General features: G+C 35.6%; 2 protein-coding genes across 3 annotated transcripts; both read left to right on the top strand.

The window, feature by feature from the left end:
• Positions 1–1,625: 1,625 nt before the first annotated feature.
• LOC116118688 (nudix hydrolase 13, mitochondrial-like) lies at positions 1,626–4,281 on the top strand. Of its 2 annotated transcripts, none has more exons than XM_031404668.1 (6): positions 1,626–1,646; positions 2,148–2,228; positions 3,142–3,256; positions 3,369–3,452; positions 3,616–3,765; positions 3,971–4,281. In XM_031404668.1, exons 2-6 carry the CDS (start codon positions 2,158–2,160, stop codon positions 4,214–4,216), a joined length of 666 nt encoding a protein of 221 aa, XP_031260528.1. In that variant the 5' UTR covers positions 1,626–1,646; positions 2,148–2,157; the 3' UTR covers positions 4,217–4,281. The 2 variants fall into 2 exon arrangements, with proteins under 2 accessions (XP_031260528.1, XP_031260527.1); XM_031404667.1 differs by lacking the exon at positions 1,626–1,646 and adding an exon at positions 1,841–2,043.
• A 10,975-nt stretch (positions 4,282–15,256) lies between these two features.
• LOC116118687 (pentatricopeptide repeat-containing protein At4g21065-like) lies at positions 15,257–16,933 on the top strand. Its single transcript, XM_031404666.1, has one exon. The coding sequence runs from the start codon at positions 15,257–15,259 to the stop codon at positions 16,931–16,933; it is 1,677 nt and encodes a 558-aa protein (XP_031260526.1).
• Positions 16,934–18,651: the final 1,718 nt, after the last annotated feature.

Genomic DNA, 18,651 nt, shown 5'->3' with positions numbered 1-18,651 from the left:
AGTCACATTAGGACTCCCTACTCCCACCAGGTTGGGAGACCAGACAGTCCTATATACACGAGGCTAACCCTCTCACAGGGACAAATTACAATACAACCTTCACACCCCGAAGCTCCTACGTGACGAGCTTCACATCACGGCCGTAGTCACAGTCTCCGACTAGACTTCCGGTAACCTCTCTACTCCCTAGCCCTCACTATATTAGCCTCTTTCAGCCTTGCTGACTTGAGCGTCAGAGTGCCTACGGCAAACACCACTCCGGTGTTTTCCATCGTTTCACGCGTGTTTCTTTACGTGTGTAGGTACAACAAATTGCTAGTGGCCTCAACCTCACATGATCAATCCTTCCTTCCGTACCAGTAGATTTTTACGTCTACAGAAATTCGACAAAAAACTCACTAGAATCCATAGTAAATATAATCTTATTATATGATTGTCATATCATCAATTTTAATTTGTTGAATGTATTTTTAATTTTTAATTTCACTTATTTTATATATCATTCATCGTTTTTACGTATCGCTAGATTGTCACAAATTGAAGACCAAAAAGAAAAAGGCATGCAAGACATCAACGAAAAAATGAACTAGTGCTTCTAACTCTGTCCTCTGCGCATCCGTCAACACTGTACCAACTACTGGTTCTGCTACCCCAGAAACAATCACTTGCCTATACTCTTTAAAGCGCACAAAATTTTCCATTAGCATGCTCCAATGGTCATAGTGACCATCTGAGGTCTCTTTGCCCTTGCTGAAGCTTGATATTTCTTCTTCATAGAATCCCAAATTTGCTTGGAGGCAAGGGCAGATCTAGCCTAGTTTTGGTTCACCCTAAATTTTTTTTTTAAAATACTAATATGTATAATTTTTAGATTTTGGTCCACCCTAATAAGAATTTCTGAATCCGCTACTGATTAAAGGTGTCTTTGCAAATGATTGTCTCCAATATAGAATGATCAATTGCCTGAAAAAGTTAGTTCTTCGCCTTCAAATATTAGAGTACTAAAAATTATTGATAAACCTATAACATTTGTGATAATTTGTAAGAAAAAAGTAGAGGTATATGTCCCTTCGATCCCTTGCAACTGAATTTGTTATATTTACTACATTGTATTCATAAACTACACATAAAAATTTTAAACATAAATTTTTATATAAGAAATTTATCTTATTTGATGAGAGTTTGTGTAGTTTATGTTTAAAATTTTTAAACATAAACTACATGTAAAAAAAAAGAAAAATGAAAATTTAACTTATTTGATGGATTTTCATTTAGGGGTAAATTTGTAAAATTTGTCAAAAAAATTTAAAACTTAAGAAGGGTCAACTGACCCCCCCCCCCCCCCCCCGGGGAAAAAAAAAAATTATACTAGTTACTTCTTGTCCATAAACTCCGCCTACAAACTTTGCATATAAATTTTTATTTGTAAACCGATCTATCTTGTGATAATAATTATGATAACAAAAGAATAAATATTATTTTTATAAATTTTGTTAGTTTTCTGAAAAATTAATTTCTGAGTCGCCCCTATTCACAAGTCACTTTGAGAAGCGTTAAAGAATAAGTCAGAAAAGACCGACAAAAAAAGTTATGAGCTTAAAATACACGGCCAAAAGACGGCTGTGACTCTATAAAATCCATAACAGGTGACGCTTTTCTTTATCATCTTCTTCTTCAATTTTCAGGAATTTTAAAACCTCGAAGCTGTTGATCCAGTCCCTTCCTTGCTCTTTCTTCTTCCTAATTTCTTCTGCTAGCTCTTTCTCTGAAACATCATTCATTCATTTTTAACATTACTTTTCTTTTGTGTTTCAAATACGTACAATTCTTACAATTATTTTCTCATCTTAACGTACACTCTTGAAACGTTCATTCTTTTCTAGCTGCTGATCCAGTCGCCATTTTTGACTGATCTCATTGCTATTTACTTGCTCACCCCTTTGCTCCTTTTTGAAGACTCAGTCTGAGGCCACTTCTTCTTTATTGTTTCAAGCTCTTGCATTAATTGTATGAAATATCAGCAAATTTCAATTCATTTTCTAGGTTAAGTATCAGCAATTAAATCACTTTCAGATCTTTTTAGAGTTTTTTTTTTTTTTTTAATAATTGTTTAATATTTTTTGTTAACATTTTGGTGATATTTACAGTCGATTAATCATGTCATCTCTGATTGCAAGAACTGGGAGACACAGACAAAGATATCAAGACCAGCTCAGGCTTGTTTCTGGGTATTTCATTTCTCCAATCTTTTTAACTCTTTTATAATTTTTTAAGAATTGATCTGTAATTAATCGTTTCTTTAGTATGATATTGTTCGCTTTAGGCTGAGCTTTTTTTGTATTCTAGTATGATACAGTCCCAATAACCTTCTATATCCTATATAGTATATGATTCTTATAACTGTGAGATCACCCGGGTCCGAGTTTATAAGCAGTGACAATTGCTCTATGAAGACTCTTTCGCTCGCTTAATCTATGCTATGGTTTAGATGGTATGGCTTAGGGATCTTGGTTTTGGGTGTTGCAATTTTTTTTTTTGGATAATTTACTTGTTCACAATCATTTTCTTCCAGAATTTTATTGGATATTGCGTGCTTAAAATAATAAAACCAAATTTGTATCTAGCTTCTGTTCTTTTAACTGATTATTAACTTAAAATGAAGATTTTTTTTTTTAATGTCAATTTTGATGGATGAGTCTTCACACTTCATTTCTTGTAATTTGTTTTTGAATTACTTTCACATAACTGTTTCAAGTTTAACAAATTTTATGGGATAATATCATCTACATGCTTTCTCTAGTTTGACTAATTAAGATATCCAAATACTTTATTTAGGAATAGAATCTTCAATAGAAATGTCATATTCTGCTTATTTATTCAAGTAATTTATTTTCTCTAAGTCAACTTGGATAATATTTCATCAAAAGAGAACTAGACCCACTTATATTTACTTCACATGTCACCTAGTTTTCATCGACCTTTAATCTACCCAAACTTTTGATTATTAAAAAATTAAATTTTTTTTTTTTTATTTTATTTCATAGGGTGAGTTTGGAAACTTTTTGAGTCTTTGAAACTTTGGTGTATTTTTCTTCACTCCTGACAATGCTGCTTTTGTTTATTTTTTTGTGAAAAAAATAGGTGCATTCCTTATAGGTTTCAGAAGAATGCTAAGGATCAAAATTGCGCCACGGAAAATAATGTTCTTGTGCTAATGATCTCGACGCCAAATCGCGATGATCTTGTGTTTCCCAAGGTTTTAGCATTTTTCATTTTCTTATGATATGAACAAAATAGGCGTTTATAATGTGGCAGTCCGTTATAAGTTATAATTTATGAATCAACATTAGTCTTCATCTGATTGTCAGGGTGGATGGGAGAATGATGAGACCATTGGCGAAGCTGCGTGTCGCGAGGCCTTGGAGGAAGCCGGCGTCAAAGGATTACTTGGTGTAGGTTTCTTTGTTCTTTCTTGCTACATGAATTAACTGAAATTTTTTACATTGATGAGAAACCATTGAACTATTCCGACTAGGTTTTCGAGATTTTTATACATGAACTTTCCTTTTTGTGTTTCCGATTCGTCAAATGAATCCTAATTTTAATTTATTACAGGAAAATCCTCTTGGAGTTTGGGAGTTCAGAAGCAAGAGCAAGCAAAATAGTTGCAGCAATGAAGGAGGATGTAGAGGTTATATGTTTGTATTGGAGGTCACTGAAGAGCTTGAGACATGGCCTGAGCAAGCCAATCATGATAGGAAATGGGTAAGTCACGATTTTTCGGTTATGTAAATCCATCTCCCGTCATGTGTGACGGTCTGAAAGACTTAAATATTAATGTTGAATTCATACCTATTAATATAAGCCTTTTAAAGAAGTGATTTTTTTTTTTCTTTTTAAGTCATTTGTAGAAAAATAGTCATTGTACTATTTATATGTTTAGTGACCTATATTTATTGTAAATTTATAGCTCTCAGTAGATGAAGCATTTAAATTTTGCCGATACGATTGGATGAGGGATGCTCTTAAGAAGTTTTTGATGGCTCTCCCAAGAGACATGACTCAAGGAACAAGTGAAATGGTGGGAGAGCTTCCTACACTCCCAGTTTCCGGCTCCGAATCTGAGCATAAAAGGTTGTCGCCGGGTTGCTCTAAGAAGCCTTCTGGCCTACAACACCTTGAGGATTCTTGTACAAAATGTGTTGTTCAAGCGTAACATGTACATGAGTGATCATGAGTCCTATACAATTTCTTAGAGAAAAGTAGCTTCTTGGCCAAAAAATACTTATTTGTTCATATGTACCGCTCTTGTCTACTTTTCTCATTAAGGTTGTAAATGTGTGAAACTGCAAACACAACGGCTACCTTGAGGCAATATTAGAAATAATGTCCTTGATTTTGATTTTGATTTTGTGATATTGAACATCTATTATTCATTTATTGTTATATTCTTTTCCATGCCAATCATTTTTCAATCTTGAGTTAGTATTTGGCCAAATTGTTAAACAATAAAATATTGTAATATCTCTTGGGATATTGTACAAGAAGTCTTAAGATCAAACGTTATTTATATCATAATTCAAATTATAGAAATTTGAAAACAAAATTATGATAATTATTTTCTTAAAAAATCTCTGTTAACTAATTATCAATAAATGTTGTAATTGGGGATCCACCGCCTTAACTTTGAGGTGGTGAATGGGGGAGGGGGTGTTGACTATAAAACCCCCCCTCCCTTTCATTTTAACACACAATTAATGGAGAAAGTGTAGAAGTATTGCAACCCCCTCCAATTCTACTCTCTTAAATTTCTATCCCTCTTAATCTATTATACTTGCACCTTTAAAATTATAACACGTTATCAGTACGAAGAGCTTAACAAGTATAACGTTGCACCTCTATCGAAAGTAAGTACTTCAATTCTATATGTATTCTTTAATCTTTGTTTTTGCCTTTATGGTCGAATTTATTCATCATTATTAAATTTCGTCTTTATAGTCGGATTTATTCATTATTATTAAATAGGGCTGTGCAAAAAAAACCGGTAACCGAACCCGGATTTTCGGGTGCCCGAAAATTCGGGTCGGTTTCGGGTAGTTTTTATAAGATACCCGAATTTTCGGTTCGGGTATCGGTTATTTAATTTTAGAAAACCGGGTACCTGGTACCCAGTTTTTATTAAAAAAAAAAAATAAAAAAAAAATACGTTAGACTAAAGTCTAAAACCCAAAAAAAAATCCCCAAATCTGAAAATTTCAGATGCCCTAAAACTAAAACCCGTCACTCTCCAGTCTCCACTGCGTAAAGCCGTAAACTTCCAATCTCACTGTCTCAGTCTTCCAAACATTACCAGCAAAGCTTGAATTGAAAGTGTTAGTAGCCTTGGAAAAAGTAAGAAAATATCCCACTTTAAAAGGATCTTCCATGAGAAAAGACGATTTTCATTGGTTCCCAAAATATCCTAAAAGCTTATAATACAAGCAAAAAGACAGTTCACTTTGAAGATTTTCAGTTTTAGTGGAGAAAAACTCTCGTGTCCTTTCCTTTTTTTACCGGAAAATACAAACACTATTGCTGCACGCAAACTCTCTACGCCATCCCTTCTGCAGTTGCAATTAAAACTGCAGAACTGAAAATGAGTTGTTGCCTTAAGTAGCTGAGCAAGTTCTTGAGTAGCTGAGCAAGTTTTTTTTTTTAGAGTTTGTGCATCGGTTGACTGAAGGGATTAAAGGAGAACAGAGGTAATAGAAAATGGAAGAGAGTTTGAGAATTTGAGAGGGGATGTTGGTTAAAGAAGTCAATGAATTTGAGAAGAACTGCTGGTTAGGAGTTAGGACTGCTGGAAAATTTGGGTAACAAAATCGGATACCCGGTTTGTGACCCGAATTTTCGGGTACCCGTAAAACCGGGTATTCTAAAACCGGTTCGGTTAGCGGGTATATTTTTGGAGGAACCCGAATTTTCGAGTACCCAGTTTTTGGCCAAAATCGGAGCGGGTACCCGGTTTTGCACAACCCTATTATTAAATTCTACCTCTACGGTCGGATCTATTTATTATTGTTAAATTCCGCCTCTATAGTCAAATCTATTTATTAAATTCCGCCTCTATGACTAGATCTATTTATTATTGTTGAATACCGCCTTCATGGTCGGATCTATTTAATCTTGTTAAATACAACCTTCATGGTTAGATCTGTTTTTAATATATTTTCGATAACCAATGTTAGCAATTGTACTTCCATATTATATTTAATAAATGAACTTGAAGTTCCATAAATAAATATCATTTTAGAACTTGAAGCTCTAAATACTAATTACAAATATGAAGTTTGTAAAACAAAGACAAAAATTGGACCTGAAGTTCTATATCATAAAGATGAAGTTTTGTAAACATCCTTACCAACGTAAATTTTTTTTTAAGGATGGACTTCGAAACTGAGACATTGATATCCAGTAATGGTGGAGACATTTGTATAGTAGACAGTGCAACAACGAACACCATCCTTCAGGATATAAAATATTTCTCAGGTTTGACCTTTACTGGGGCTAAAATAAATACCATATCAGGATCTGTAAACATAATTGAGGGCTTCGGAAGAGCAACACTTGTGTTACCAAGTGGAATTAAATTAAGTATCTATGATGCTTTATATTCTAGTAAATCCAGAAGAAATTTGCTTAGTTTCAAAGATATACGACTCAATGGATACCACATTAAAACTTTAAGTGAAAAGGATGGAGAGTTTCTATACATCACTACTAGTATTTCATGCCAGAAGCATGTACTAGAGAAACTCTCTACTTTCTCATCAAGGTTATATTACACATTCTTGAAGAATGTTGAAGTCTATGTAGTTATAAACCAGAAGTTCATTGCTCTTAAACTTTTTAAAATTTGGCACGACCGTCTTGGTCACCTAGGATCTGCTATGATGCGTAGGATCATAGAAAACTCACATGGGCACCCATTAAAGAACCTGAAGATTCTATCATCTAATGAGAGTGCTTGTATTGTTTGTTCACAAGGCAAATTGGCATTTAAGCCATCTATCACTAAAATTGGTGTAGAATCCCCATCATTTTTACAAAGAATTCATGGCGACATATGTGGAATTCATCCACAAGTGGACCCGTCCACTATTTCATGGTATTGATTGACGCATCAACACGATGGTCACATGTTTGTCTACTATATCTACCTATAATGTTGCCTTTGCTAGATTGCTGGCACAAATCATCAGATTACGGGCACACTTTTCAGATTACCCAATTAAAGCAATCCGTCTGGACAATGCTAGTGAGTTTACCTCAAAGACATTTGATGACTATTGTACATCAATGGGAATTGATGTTGAGCACCCAGTGCCACATGTACATACCCAAAATGGTATGGCAGAGTCATTTATAAATCGTATCATATTAATTGCAAGAACTTTGCTATTACGTATGCAATTACTAACTTATGCCTAGGCTCATGCTATTTTACATGCTGCGGCATTAATTCGCTTAAGAGCCATTGCATATCATCAATACTTTCCAATATAGCTTGCATTTGGACATTCGCCTAATATATTCCATTTAAGAAATTTTGGTTGTGCTGTGCAAATTCCAATTGCACCCCCTCAATGTACCAAAATGGGACCCCAATGTCATTTGGGAATATATGTTGACTATGATTCACCATCTATTATCAGATATCTTGAGCTCCTGATGGGCGATTTGTTTATCACACGTTTTGTGGATTGCCATTTTGATGAGACAACATTCCCATCTTTAGGGAAAAAGGCAAAGCCTCCTGAAGTAAGGCCTGAACTTTCTTGGAAAGTGAATTCTATGTTTCATTTAGATCCTCGCACATCTCAATCTAAAATTGAAGTGGAAAGAATAACACATTTGTAAAATATTGCCAACCAAATGCTTGATCCATTTACAAATGCTGCAAAAATAACGAGATCATACATTTCTGTTGTCAATGCACCAGTAAGGATTGATGTTACCAATGAACAACCCATATGGGCAGCGATCGATTCATCTATTATACGCCAGAAGCGTGGTAGGCTTGTTGGAGCCAAGGATACTATTCCTAGGAAACGAAAGGCACAGAATCAAATAGGTGCCAAATTGACAATACTTGAATAATTGCAATTCCTCATCTTTTAAACTAACTCCAGAAGAGTTAACAGTCTCTGAAAGGACATAAACCCCTAAAAAGGAAGAAATCCTTGAAGGAATACAAGAACATAGAAATGAAGAAATTTCTATGAACTATGCGCACTCTAGAGAAATATAGATTTGTGAAAACACTATTATCAATAACATATTCTCATACGCAGTAGCTACTGAAATTATGAATGATGAGTTTGAGCCATGTTCTATTGATGAATGTTGACAAAGACATGATTGGCCAAAATGGAAAGAGGCAATTCAAGCATAATTAACCTTCCTAGCAAAACGTAATGTATTTGGACCTGTAGTCCAAACGCCTGAAAACATGAAACCCGTAGGATACAAGTGGGTATTCACAAGGAAACGAAATGAGAAAAATGAGATTACTAGGTATAGGGCCAGACTAGTGGCTCAAGGTTTCCTGCAGAGACCCGAAATTGACGTTGATGAGACGTATTCACCAGTGATGTATGCTATCACATTTCGTTACTTGATTAATTTATCAGTCTCAGAATGACTTGATATGCGTCTCATGGATGTTGTCACTACATATTTGTATAGTACATTGGATATTGATATCTATATGAAAATCTTTGAAGGATTCAAAGTGCTAGAAGCAAATAAAAGGAACATGTATTCAATAAAACTGTAAAGATCGTTATATGGGTTGAAACAATCAGGACGAATGTGGTATAATCGTCTTAGTGAATATCTGATTAAGGAAGGATACATCAAAGATCCTGTATACCCGTGTGTCTTTATAAAAAGGTCAGAATCAGGATTTGCAATTGTGGCAGTATTTGTTGATGACATGAACTTAATAGGGACTCTTGAAGAACTCACAAAAGTTGCCGAGTACTTAAAAAAAGAATTTGAAATGAAGGATCTCGGGAAAACAAAGTATTGTCTCGTCCTGCAAATTGAGCATTGTTCAAATGGAGTTTTGCTCTATCAATCAAATTATATTGAAAAGATCTTAAGCAATTTTATATAGATAAATCTCACCCCTTGAGTACCCCAATGGTAGTTCGTTCTCTTAATCCTAAAAATGATCTATTTCATCCTTAAGAAGATGATGAAAAGATAATTGGTCCGTATCTGAATGTAATATGTGCATTATTATATTTGGCACAATGTACGAGACTAGGCATAACATTTGCAGTGAATCTATTGGCAAGATTTAGCTCTGCACCAACTTGCCAACATTGGAATGGGATCAAACATGTCTTTCGTTACCTCAGTAGAACAAAAAGCTTGGGATTATTTTATCCAAAGAAATTTGTTAATGATCCTAAATTAGTTGGCTATACAAATGTTGGGTACTTTTCTGATCATCACAAAGTCTACTCGCAAATGGGATATGTTTTCACTCATAATGGTACTGCAGTATCATAGCGCTATACAAAACAAACCTTGGTTGCTACTTCCTCAAACCACTCTGAGATTTTTGCGCTTCATGAAGCCAACCGAGAATGTGTATGGTCAAGATCTGTCATCCATCATATTGAAAGTACATGCAAATTGCCACGTACCTCAGATACTCTCATAATCATAAATGAAGACAATGCAACATGTATTGCTCAAGTCAATGGAGGATATATAAAAAGAGATAGTACCAAGCACATTTCACCAAAGTTCTTTTACACTCACGAACTCCAGCAAAGTCGAGAGATTGATGTCAAACAAATATGTTTCAGTGATAATCTTGTAGATTTATTCACTAAGGCCTTACTGATATCAACATTTGAAAAGTTAGTGTATAACATCGGTATGTGGTCACTCAATAATTTATTAAATTAATTCTACCATTATGAGGGGGAGAATTGATTAAGAGGAGTATCGATTAGGGGAAGTTTTTAGAAAAGTTTATTACACTATTTGTTATATTGGACATATGTGCACTGTACTTTTTTTTCCTTGATCAGGTTTTGTCTCACTAGGTTTTCCTGACAAGGTTTTTAATGAGGCAGTATGAAGCATGTCCAATTTCACATTACAATAGAGTTGTATTTTTTTACTTAAGTTTTTTTCTCATTGGGTTTTTCTTCAGTAAGGTTAAATACAATTATCTGTAAGCGGTGGATGTTCGAGGGGGAGTGTTGTAATTGGCCATCCACTACCTGAACTATGAGGCGGTGAATGGGGGAAGGGGTGTTGGCTATAAAAAGCCATCTCCTCTTCATTTTGACACTCAATTAATGGAGAAAGTGTAGAAGTATTACAGCCCCCTCTAATTCTACTATCTTAAATTTCTATCCCTCTTAGTCTATTATACTTGCACCTTTAAAATTATAACAATAAATTATTTATTTTCCAAAAGATTTCTTTTTAATAAAGGGAGATCATCTATGATTCTCAAACTATAGGGGATATCTTAGGGTGCGTTTGGTTTGTTATTTCCTACCCTACCCTAAATCCAATTTTCAGAATGCAGTTTGGTTTATTATTTAGATAATAGAATCCTGAAAACAGGATTCCGACAAATTTTTTACCGTTGAAGACAGAGTTTGCAATGCTGTCTTCTTTTATTTCACTTTCTCTTTTCACTGCTTCACCACTGTCAGAAACCATCTTCCTCTCAATTCCAACAACACAAACCCATTGCACATTGTCCGACCTTCCACCTGCAAACGATCTTTCACCTGCAAATACAAAACAAACCCATTGCACATTGTCCAAACGACCTTCCACCTGAATCAAAAAACAATCCCACAGCACCACCTAAACACATTATTCCACCATCATCACAACAGAAACGCATCGCCACCACCCATCACCATTTGCCGCCATCATCACAAAACAAAACCCACCATCATAAACCATCTTCCATTGCTACCATCATCACAAAAGCAAATCATCATCACAATACCATCGTCCATCATTCATTGTTTGCCACCTTAGAACACCACCATCGATCAGGATCTGCCACGAACCACTACCATCGTCGTCTTTTCTGCCATGAACCACACCCATCGTGGTCTTTTCTGCCACGAAGATCTCCCGTCGTCGCCAATCTGTAGCGAAGATCTCCTGTCGTTCCCGATCTACCGCGAAAACCTCCTGTCATCACCGATCTGCCATTAAAATCTCCCATCGTCGCCAATCTGCAGCAAAGATCTCCCGTCGTCGTCGATCTGCCGCGAAGACCTCCCGTCATCACCGATTTGCCATTAAAATCTCCCATCGTCGCCGATCTGCCACGAAGCAAAGACCACCGTCGTCGATCTGCCACGAACCACCACTGTCGTCGCCTCAACGTGAACTCCCACCATCTGATACGAACAACCCATCACCACGCAAATGTAATGGCGTATTTGCTTTGACAATTTGCATCAATATATGTAAATATATAAAGCTAAAAAAAGTATAAAAAAAAGTTATTTATTTTGTTGGTATTATTTTTAACATTTCAATCTTTATAGGGAAATATGTAAATCGTGAAAGGGACAAACAATAAAAAGAACATATCGGTAATGGATGAATTTTGGGAGTAAAAAATTGTTGGATTAGTGGAAATATTTTTTTGGGATTTTTCTAACTGATATATTTGTTTTGCATATTTGACATCGTTATTTGATCGTAAGAACAAATTACGATCATATGCACATATGTCAGTATAATTTGTCCCGACGTCGCAGGATTGATTACTACTTGCAGCAGAGGCGAAAGTTTCGACATTTTTTCAGACTTAGAGTTCGTCATACACCCTGTTGGTCAACATTGCCTGTATCTTCCCCTGCATTGACGGCTTCAAGCAGTGTCAGATTGAACGAGGTAACGATTTATCTGTGTTTACTTTATTGCGTTTAAATGTGCGTATGTGTGTTTATAATGTGTTTGGTGATTGGTATGGTGTCCTAATCTTGGTTGTCGTTCTCACCATATTGTGATTAGATGAGTGATATTGTGAACTGGTCCGCTGAGATGACCCACAAATTTCTGATCCTGTTATCTAAGCAGGCGAAAACTTCGCACAGTAAACAGTAGATTACCAAGAAATGTTGGATGACTTATCATCATTGGCTAGGAGGAGACTCAACGTGACACAACTAACCTCTAAGTACTTTTGCCTGCGAAAAGTATATCAAGCATGGCGGAAATTTCTGCAACACACGGGCTTCGGGTGGGATCATGAGTCGTAAAGTCCAACGTGTCTCGTACAGGTTTGGCAAGAATATGTCAAGGTAAATTTTAAACTTTTTTAACTAATATTAATCAACGACATCGTATTTATACGCATTTTTTTTTTGGGACTGCCAAATATTAATATATTTTTATTTTGCATTACCAGCAAAACCCACAAGCGTAACAATTCTACCACAAGGGACTTCCTCACAAGGAGCTTTATGAAATCATATTTGAGAAGCAAACTGCCACTGGGAGATATGCGTACACATCTACGTCTCAACTGGTGGAGAACTTCACTTCTTCCAATTAGGGCACGGTTGACATTGATGATAGTGATTTTGAACCTGATCCAGATCGGATGATAGGGGAAAAATGGCTAAACACATCTGGTCATGGAAGACCGATAAACAAGAGGAACAGAAGCGGCCCGGGACAGGCATTTGTGGATGTCATTGGCAGATTGACGGACGTGCTTGTGGAGAGACGGAGTATAGGATCGAGGGCTAGCAATCGCAGTGGAGACAAGAGGGACGAAGGGAACACTAGTGCTCCATCTAATCCGTTTTCCATGAGCAATTGTATTGACATCTTGACGGCCATACAAGTACCCACAGAGTTTTACATGCCGGTTATCAAGTACTTATATCAAAATCCAGGGTGGCAGGAGGTATTCGTGAAACTCCCGTCCGAAGAAAAGGCTAATTGGATTTATAACGACTTTCGCAATTTGTAGATGACACTGTATGTCCTAAGTGTTTGCCAACACTTTTGTATGCACCAGTGGGCACTTGTCCTTTTATGGTTAAACCAAACTTCTGTTCAGCACCTTGATTTGAAAATGTCCCCAATTGTCTGCTACTATATGAACTTATTCATTGTGCTATTATATTATGTGAGAGTACATGTTTCATATAAGTTTTGGATTGTCATTAGAATTAAATATTGACTGTTATATTTTGCTAAGTAGTACAATAACAATTAATTGTTGATCAATGTTTTGCAAATGTGCGTGTTTAAACGGCGTCGTCTAGCCGTACAGGAAGAAGACGATGTTCTGCAGATAAGGAAGAAGAAATACTGATAGATATAACCATTGCACTCTGCGGTGTTGCCGCGTTAGCAACAACTGGGCTTCAACTACGACATATATCCATATTAACTGGTCATGAGTACATGTTGAAAGTACTCAATGGTCATGCTGATAGGATCTTTGACAAGTGTCGCATGGACAAAGACTGTTTTACATACTTATGTTACATTTTGGCACAACAAGGGAAATTGCGACCAACCAGGAGGACGAGTATGGAAGAACAAGTTATAATATTTCTGACAATCGTTGGTAAAAACGAGACAATCAGAACGATGATGGAGGATTTCCAACATTCGGGTGAGACGATCTCTAGATATGTTGGCGAAGTTTGCAAGACGTTATGTGAGTTGAAGACAGAGTTTATTAGGCCACCCGACTTCAGTGATGTTCCATGGGAAATATCAACCAACTGAAAATATTACTCTTTCTTTAAGGTACTTCTTCATTATGTTTTCTATTAGTGGATAGTTAAGTTCATTGTGTTATAATGTTGATAGTCGGTTAATATGACTAAAATTCAATTTTGATGATAGGACTGTATTGGAGCCATTGATGGCACACATGTATACGCTTCGGTTCCACACGAATTTGGTAATAGGTACCGGAATCGTAAAGGATCGTTGTCACAGAATGTAATGGTTGTATGCGACTTTAGGATGATGTTCACTTATGTCGTTACTGGATGGGAAGGATCTGCGCATGATTCAAGAGTTTTAAATTTAATTTTTGATGATCCTAATTCTGGATTCCCACATCCTCCACTAGGTATAAGTATTTTTCTTGACGTATTATAGCATATTTGCTCCACTGTTGAGGCCCTGAAATTCAAATAACATGTGTGATTTTATTACAGGGAAATACTATTTGGTTGATGGGGGTTATCCAAATAGAGAGAGGTTCCTCGCCCCTCATAGGCAAGTGGCTTACCATATTTCTGATCACCGCCGTAACCGAAGGGGGCCACAAGAGTTGTTTAACTATGGACACGCTTCACTCTGCAATGTTGTTGAGAGAACCTCTGGTGTTTTAAAAAGACGATTCTGTATTCTGAATGGAATGAACAATTACCCGTTGGACAAACAAGGGAAGATTGTAATGGCATGTTGTGTACTTCATAATTTTATCAGAATGTACAATATGGAGGACCTTATCTTCGAACGGTATACTGAAAATAGGGGTAATGAGCAAGTATATTATGATCGCCAAAACGGGGCAGAAGATGGCGGAAATGGAGAAAGACCGAGTCAACCGCAGCAAGGTATTATAGACAACATACGATTGTATGGGATAACATAACGACTGAACTGTGGGCAGCACATATGACCATGTCGTAATTGTTAATGGAGTATATGTGTAACAACGATTCTAAGGGTTGATAATTAGTACTTTTGTTATATATGTATTAATGTTGTGTTTTAAAACAGTTGGATTAATACTTAAAATTATTATATGGTTTTTTTTTTAATATTTATTGGTTACGAAATTACCAATAAAATGTTTAATATTATTAAAATATAAATTAATAAGTTTTAAGGTTATAATAACACATTATTTTAACAAAATACACCAAAATATTATATTAATAAATTATTTATAAAAAAATATATCAATCAAATATTCAACACAAATAACAAGATCAACATACACCATCAAACACATTTTATCCAAATCCTATTATCGTAATAATTCCCTTACTCAACTGGCCAGCATTATTTCCAAAACTTGAGGGGCTCAACAAATCCTCAATTCATTTTCCTAAAACTGACATCGTTTTCTACCAATACTTTTCTTTTTTCAATTTCAATCCTCCACCGTACAACCCTCTGCAAGAAGAAGGAGGCTCGCAACAATGGTGGTGGCGTCCATCCACCAATGAACAATGTGTACAAACTCCACGCCCATCTTCTCAAAACGGGTCTACACGAAGATCCATCTTCCCTCCACCGTCTCCTGCTATCGTGCGCCGCCTGCGCACCCGACAGCTTATCCTATGCACGCTCCCTCTTCGCCCACATTCACTCGCCCGATACTTTGGCTTTCAACACTATCATCAGAGCCCACTCCCACTCCTCTCCTCTCCACGCCCTCTCTTTCTTCACTCTCATGCGCCGTCGTTTTGTCTCCCCTGATCACTACACTTTCCCCTTCGTTCTCAAGGCTGGTTCTCGTCTCCGAGTGGGATTTGAAATACATTCTTTGATAATGAAGCTGGGTTTTCACTCTGACATTTATGCGATGAATGGGTTGATTAGTTTTTATGGGGGTTTGAAATATGTTGAATTTGCACGCCAAGTGTTCGATGAAATGACTGTTAAAGATTTGATTTCGTGGTCTTCGATGATTTCTTGTTTAAACAACAATGGCTTGTGGTACGAGGCATTGTGTTTATTCAAACAAATGCAGATAGTTGGGAATTTTAAGGCTGATGAAGTTACCATGCTTAGTGTAATATCTGCGGTTTCGAGTTTAGGGGCGTTGGAGTTGGGGCGATGGATTGATAGTTTTGTTAGAAGGAGTGATTTGAAGCTTACTGTTCCATTGGGTACTGCTTTGATCGATATGTATTCAAGATGTGGGTCGGTTGATGATTTTATCAGAATATTTGATGAAATGCCTGAGAGAAATGTTTTAACATGGACGGCATTGATTAATGGACTTGCTGTGCATGGGCGTGGCAGGGAGGCTTTGAGAGCGTTTGATGAGATGAAGGAATTGGGTTTGCAGCCTGATGATATTACTTTTCGTGCTGTTTTGGTGGCTTGTAGTCATGGTGGTTTAGTTGTTGATGGATGGCGAGTCTTTGATAGCATTAAGAATGAACATAACATCGAACCAATGCTTGAACATTATGGTTGTATGGTTGATCTACTTGGTCGTGCGGGCTTGGTGAATGAAGCCTTTGAGTTTGTGGAAAAGATGCCCATCAGGCCTAATGTAGTTATTTGGAGGACTTTGCTAGGAGCTTGTGTGAATCATAAGAATGTTGACTTGGCAGAGAAAGTGAGAGAAAGGATATATGAGCTAGACCCTAGTCATGATGGTGATTATGTGCTTTTGTCAAATGCATATGGTGGAATTGGTAAATGGGTTGAGAAGGCAGTGGTGAGAACTTCGATGAGGGAGAAGAGAATCAGCAAGGAACCTGGGTATAGTTATCTTAATGTGGATGGAGTTATTCATGAGTTTGTATCCGGAGATAATTCTCTTCCCAAATCAGATGATACTAAAGATTTTTTAGTTTCCATTATTCGTAGTCTCAGTGATGAAGGTTATATTCCCTGTACATCCAGTGTGTTACATGATATAGAAGATGAGGAGAAGGAGTATAGTGTAAGTTATCATAGCGAAAAGTTGGCATTTGCTTTTGCACTTCTGAATTATAAAGATAGAAAGACCATCAGGATTATGAAGAATCTTCGAATTTGTTGTGATTGTCATTGTTTCATGAAGCATGTTTCCCATAAGTTTAACAGAGAAATTATCATACGAGATCGAAATCGCTTCCATCATTTTAGTGACGGATCTTGTTCTTGCCAAGATTACTGGTGACAAATTCTCCACTTCAGCCGTCTATACTGAAACTGTTATTCAATTTATAAATAACATATACGAAACTGTTCCTTGTTTAGATATAAGCTTATCACTTATAATTCTACCAAAATATTGCATATGATACATTTTCATTTCTGTTTGAAATAATTGATACAAAAATTTTTGTTTCTCCATTTCCTTAATTATTTTTCAATAATTGTATGATTGCATAGGTAGTATCTACTTGCTTAGCATAAGATCCAGGCTGAAATTAAGATATAAGTATAACACTACTTTACCTGTATAGCATCTTTGAAATTTCGATACAAAATTAGGGGAAGCACTTAAGGTCCCTGACTTGAAATTGTTTATATATGATTTGTTTCCCTTTGATGAATTATTTTCGTGGAAGATGTGTGTAGATTTTTCTAAACTGTTTAGATTCATCCATACCCATTTTTAGTGCTTTTTTGGGGTGAATTTTCAGCAATGTCCTGGAAGAACATTTTGTGGTTGTTGATTCTTCTAAATCCTACTTTAGGTTGTGATTAATCCAGCAATGTCCTGTGGAAATTCTGCTAGACATTTTGCTCTAGTCTTGGTAGTCCCATGCAGCCAAATTTGAAATGCAAATATTATCGTCAAAAGCAGTAGAATGTATACAAAATTTTTTATTTTTCTTTTACGTTCTCATTTGGTTTGTTTTAAGACAGGCTTATGAAACAATTAAAAATTGAGCTTCTCTGATAAGATGTGTTTTTGCTAATTCATTTTGGAGGTTTGAAACATCGATGCTATATTCATGTTATATTTAGAAATTTGACTTGGTTAATTCTGTTGAATAAATAGTTATAGAATTGTTCTCTTATCACTTATTTTAATACCTGAAATTTGACAATAAAAAGATTTTTATTATTTTAGAGACCTTAGGAAGATTTTGTTGCTCATTCAAACCTAAGGTCAGTGTTTTAATTCATTCAAGTAATTTTATCGTAGCGGAGTTATATGTGTAAAGTAATCACCTTGCATCCGAAAAAAATTAAATAAACAATAATATTATATAAACAAAGTAAAGATCCTAATTTAGGATCTCAATAGTTGCGATTATTGATGCGGCAATATTATATTAAATACGGAAAACTGATATCCTAATCATATCAATAAAAAATTAAATGATAAATTCAGAGCAACATACATAAACTTCCTTTTTCCATTCAGAAATATGGCAAAAATTTTAACATTATATATATAAATATATCAATTTTATTGCTTTCATTGACCTCTCTTATTTGATGAATTGTACCTTTTGACCCCTCTAAATGCAGATTTCTGAATAATTTTTTTATACTTTGGACTCTTTATTAGTTAAAATCCCAAGAGAGAGCCACTCAGGGGTGAGTGGCGGCTCATGCCCCCACTAAACTTGGAAAATTTAGTTATACCCTTATATCGTGTTTTAAGTTTTAACAATTAATTAACACCACCTTTATTTTATTTTATCAATTTGTCCAAATCCCAACATTGTTACCACTTTTTATTTATTTTATTTTTCTGAAATCTCAAATATGTTTTAATTTTGTTTCAATTTTTTATCTTATGAATAAAGTATAACTAAGAAAACAGTTCCTATATATTATGATTCTTAGATTAATTTTTCTCTCTTGTGACCTAATTTATCTTCATTTATTCAAAATAGCATTATTAATTATTTTACTATTTTTATAATAATAAATAAT

The sequence above is a fragment of the Pistacia vera genome, unplaced genomic scaffold (assembly GCF_008641045.1).
Source record: "Pistacia vera cultivar Batoury unplaced genomic scaffold, PisVer_v2 Contig854, whole genome shotgun sequence".
In the NCBI taxonomy this organism is placed as follows: domain Eukaryota; kingdom Viridiplantae; phylum Streptophyta; class Magnoliopsida; order Sapindales; family Anacardiaceae; genus Pistacia; species Pistacia vera.
This window is presented reverse-complemented; position numbering and strand designations above follow the sequence as displayed.

Coding starts and splice junctions, on each gene's coding strand:
- LOC116118688 (XM_031404668.1), top strand. CDS start 2,158: ATGTCATCTCTGATTGCAAGAACTGGGAGACACAGACAAAGATATCAA. Junction 3,453..3,615: donor GCGTCAAAGGATTACTTGGT/GTAGGTTTCTTT, acceptor AATTTATTACAG/GAAAATCCTCTTGGAGTTTG. Junction 3,766..3,970: donor CCAATCATGATAGGAAATGG/GTAAGTCACGAT, acceptor GTAAATTTATAG/CTCTCAGTAGATGAAGCATT.
- LOC116118687 (XM_031404666.1), top strand. CDS start 15,257: ATGAACAATGTGTACAAACTCCACGCCCATCTTCTCAAAACGGGTCTA.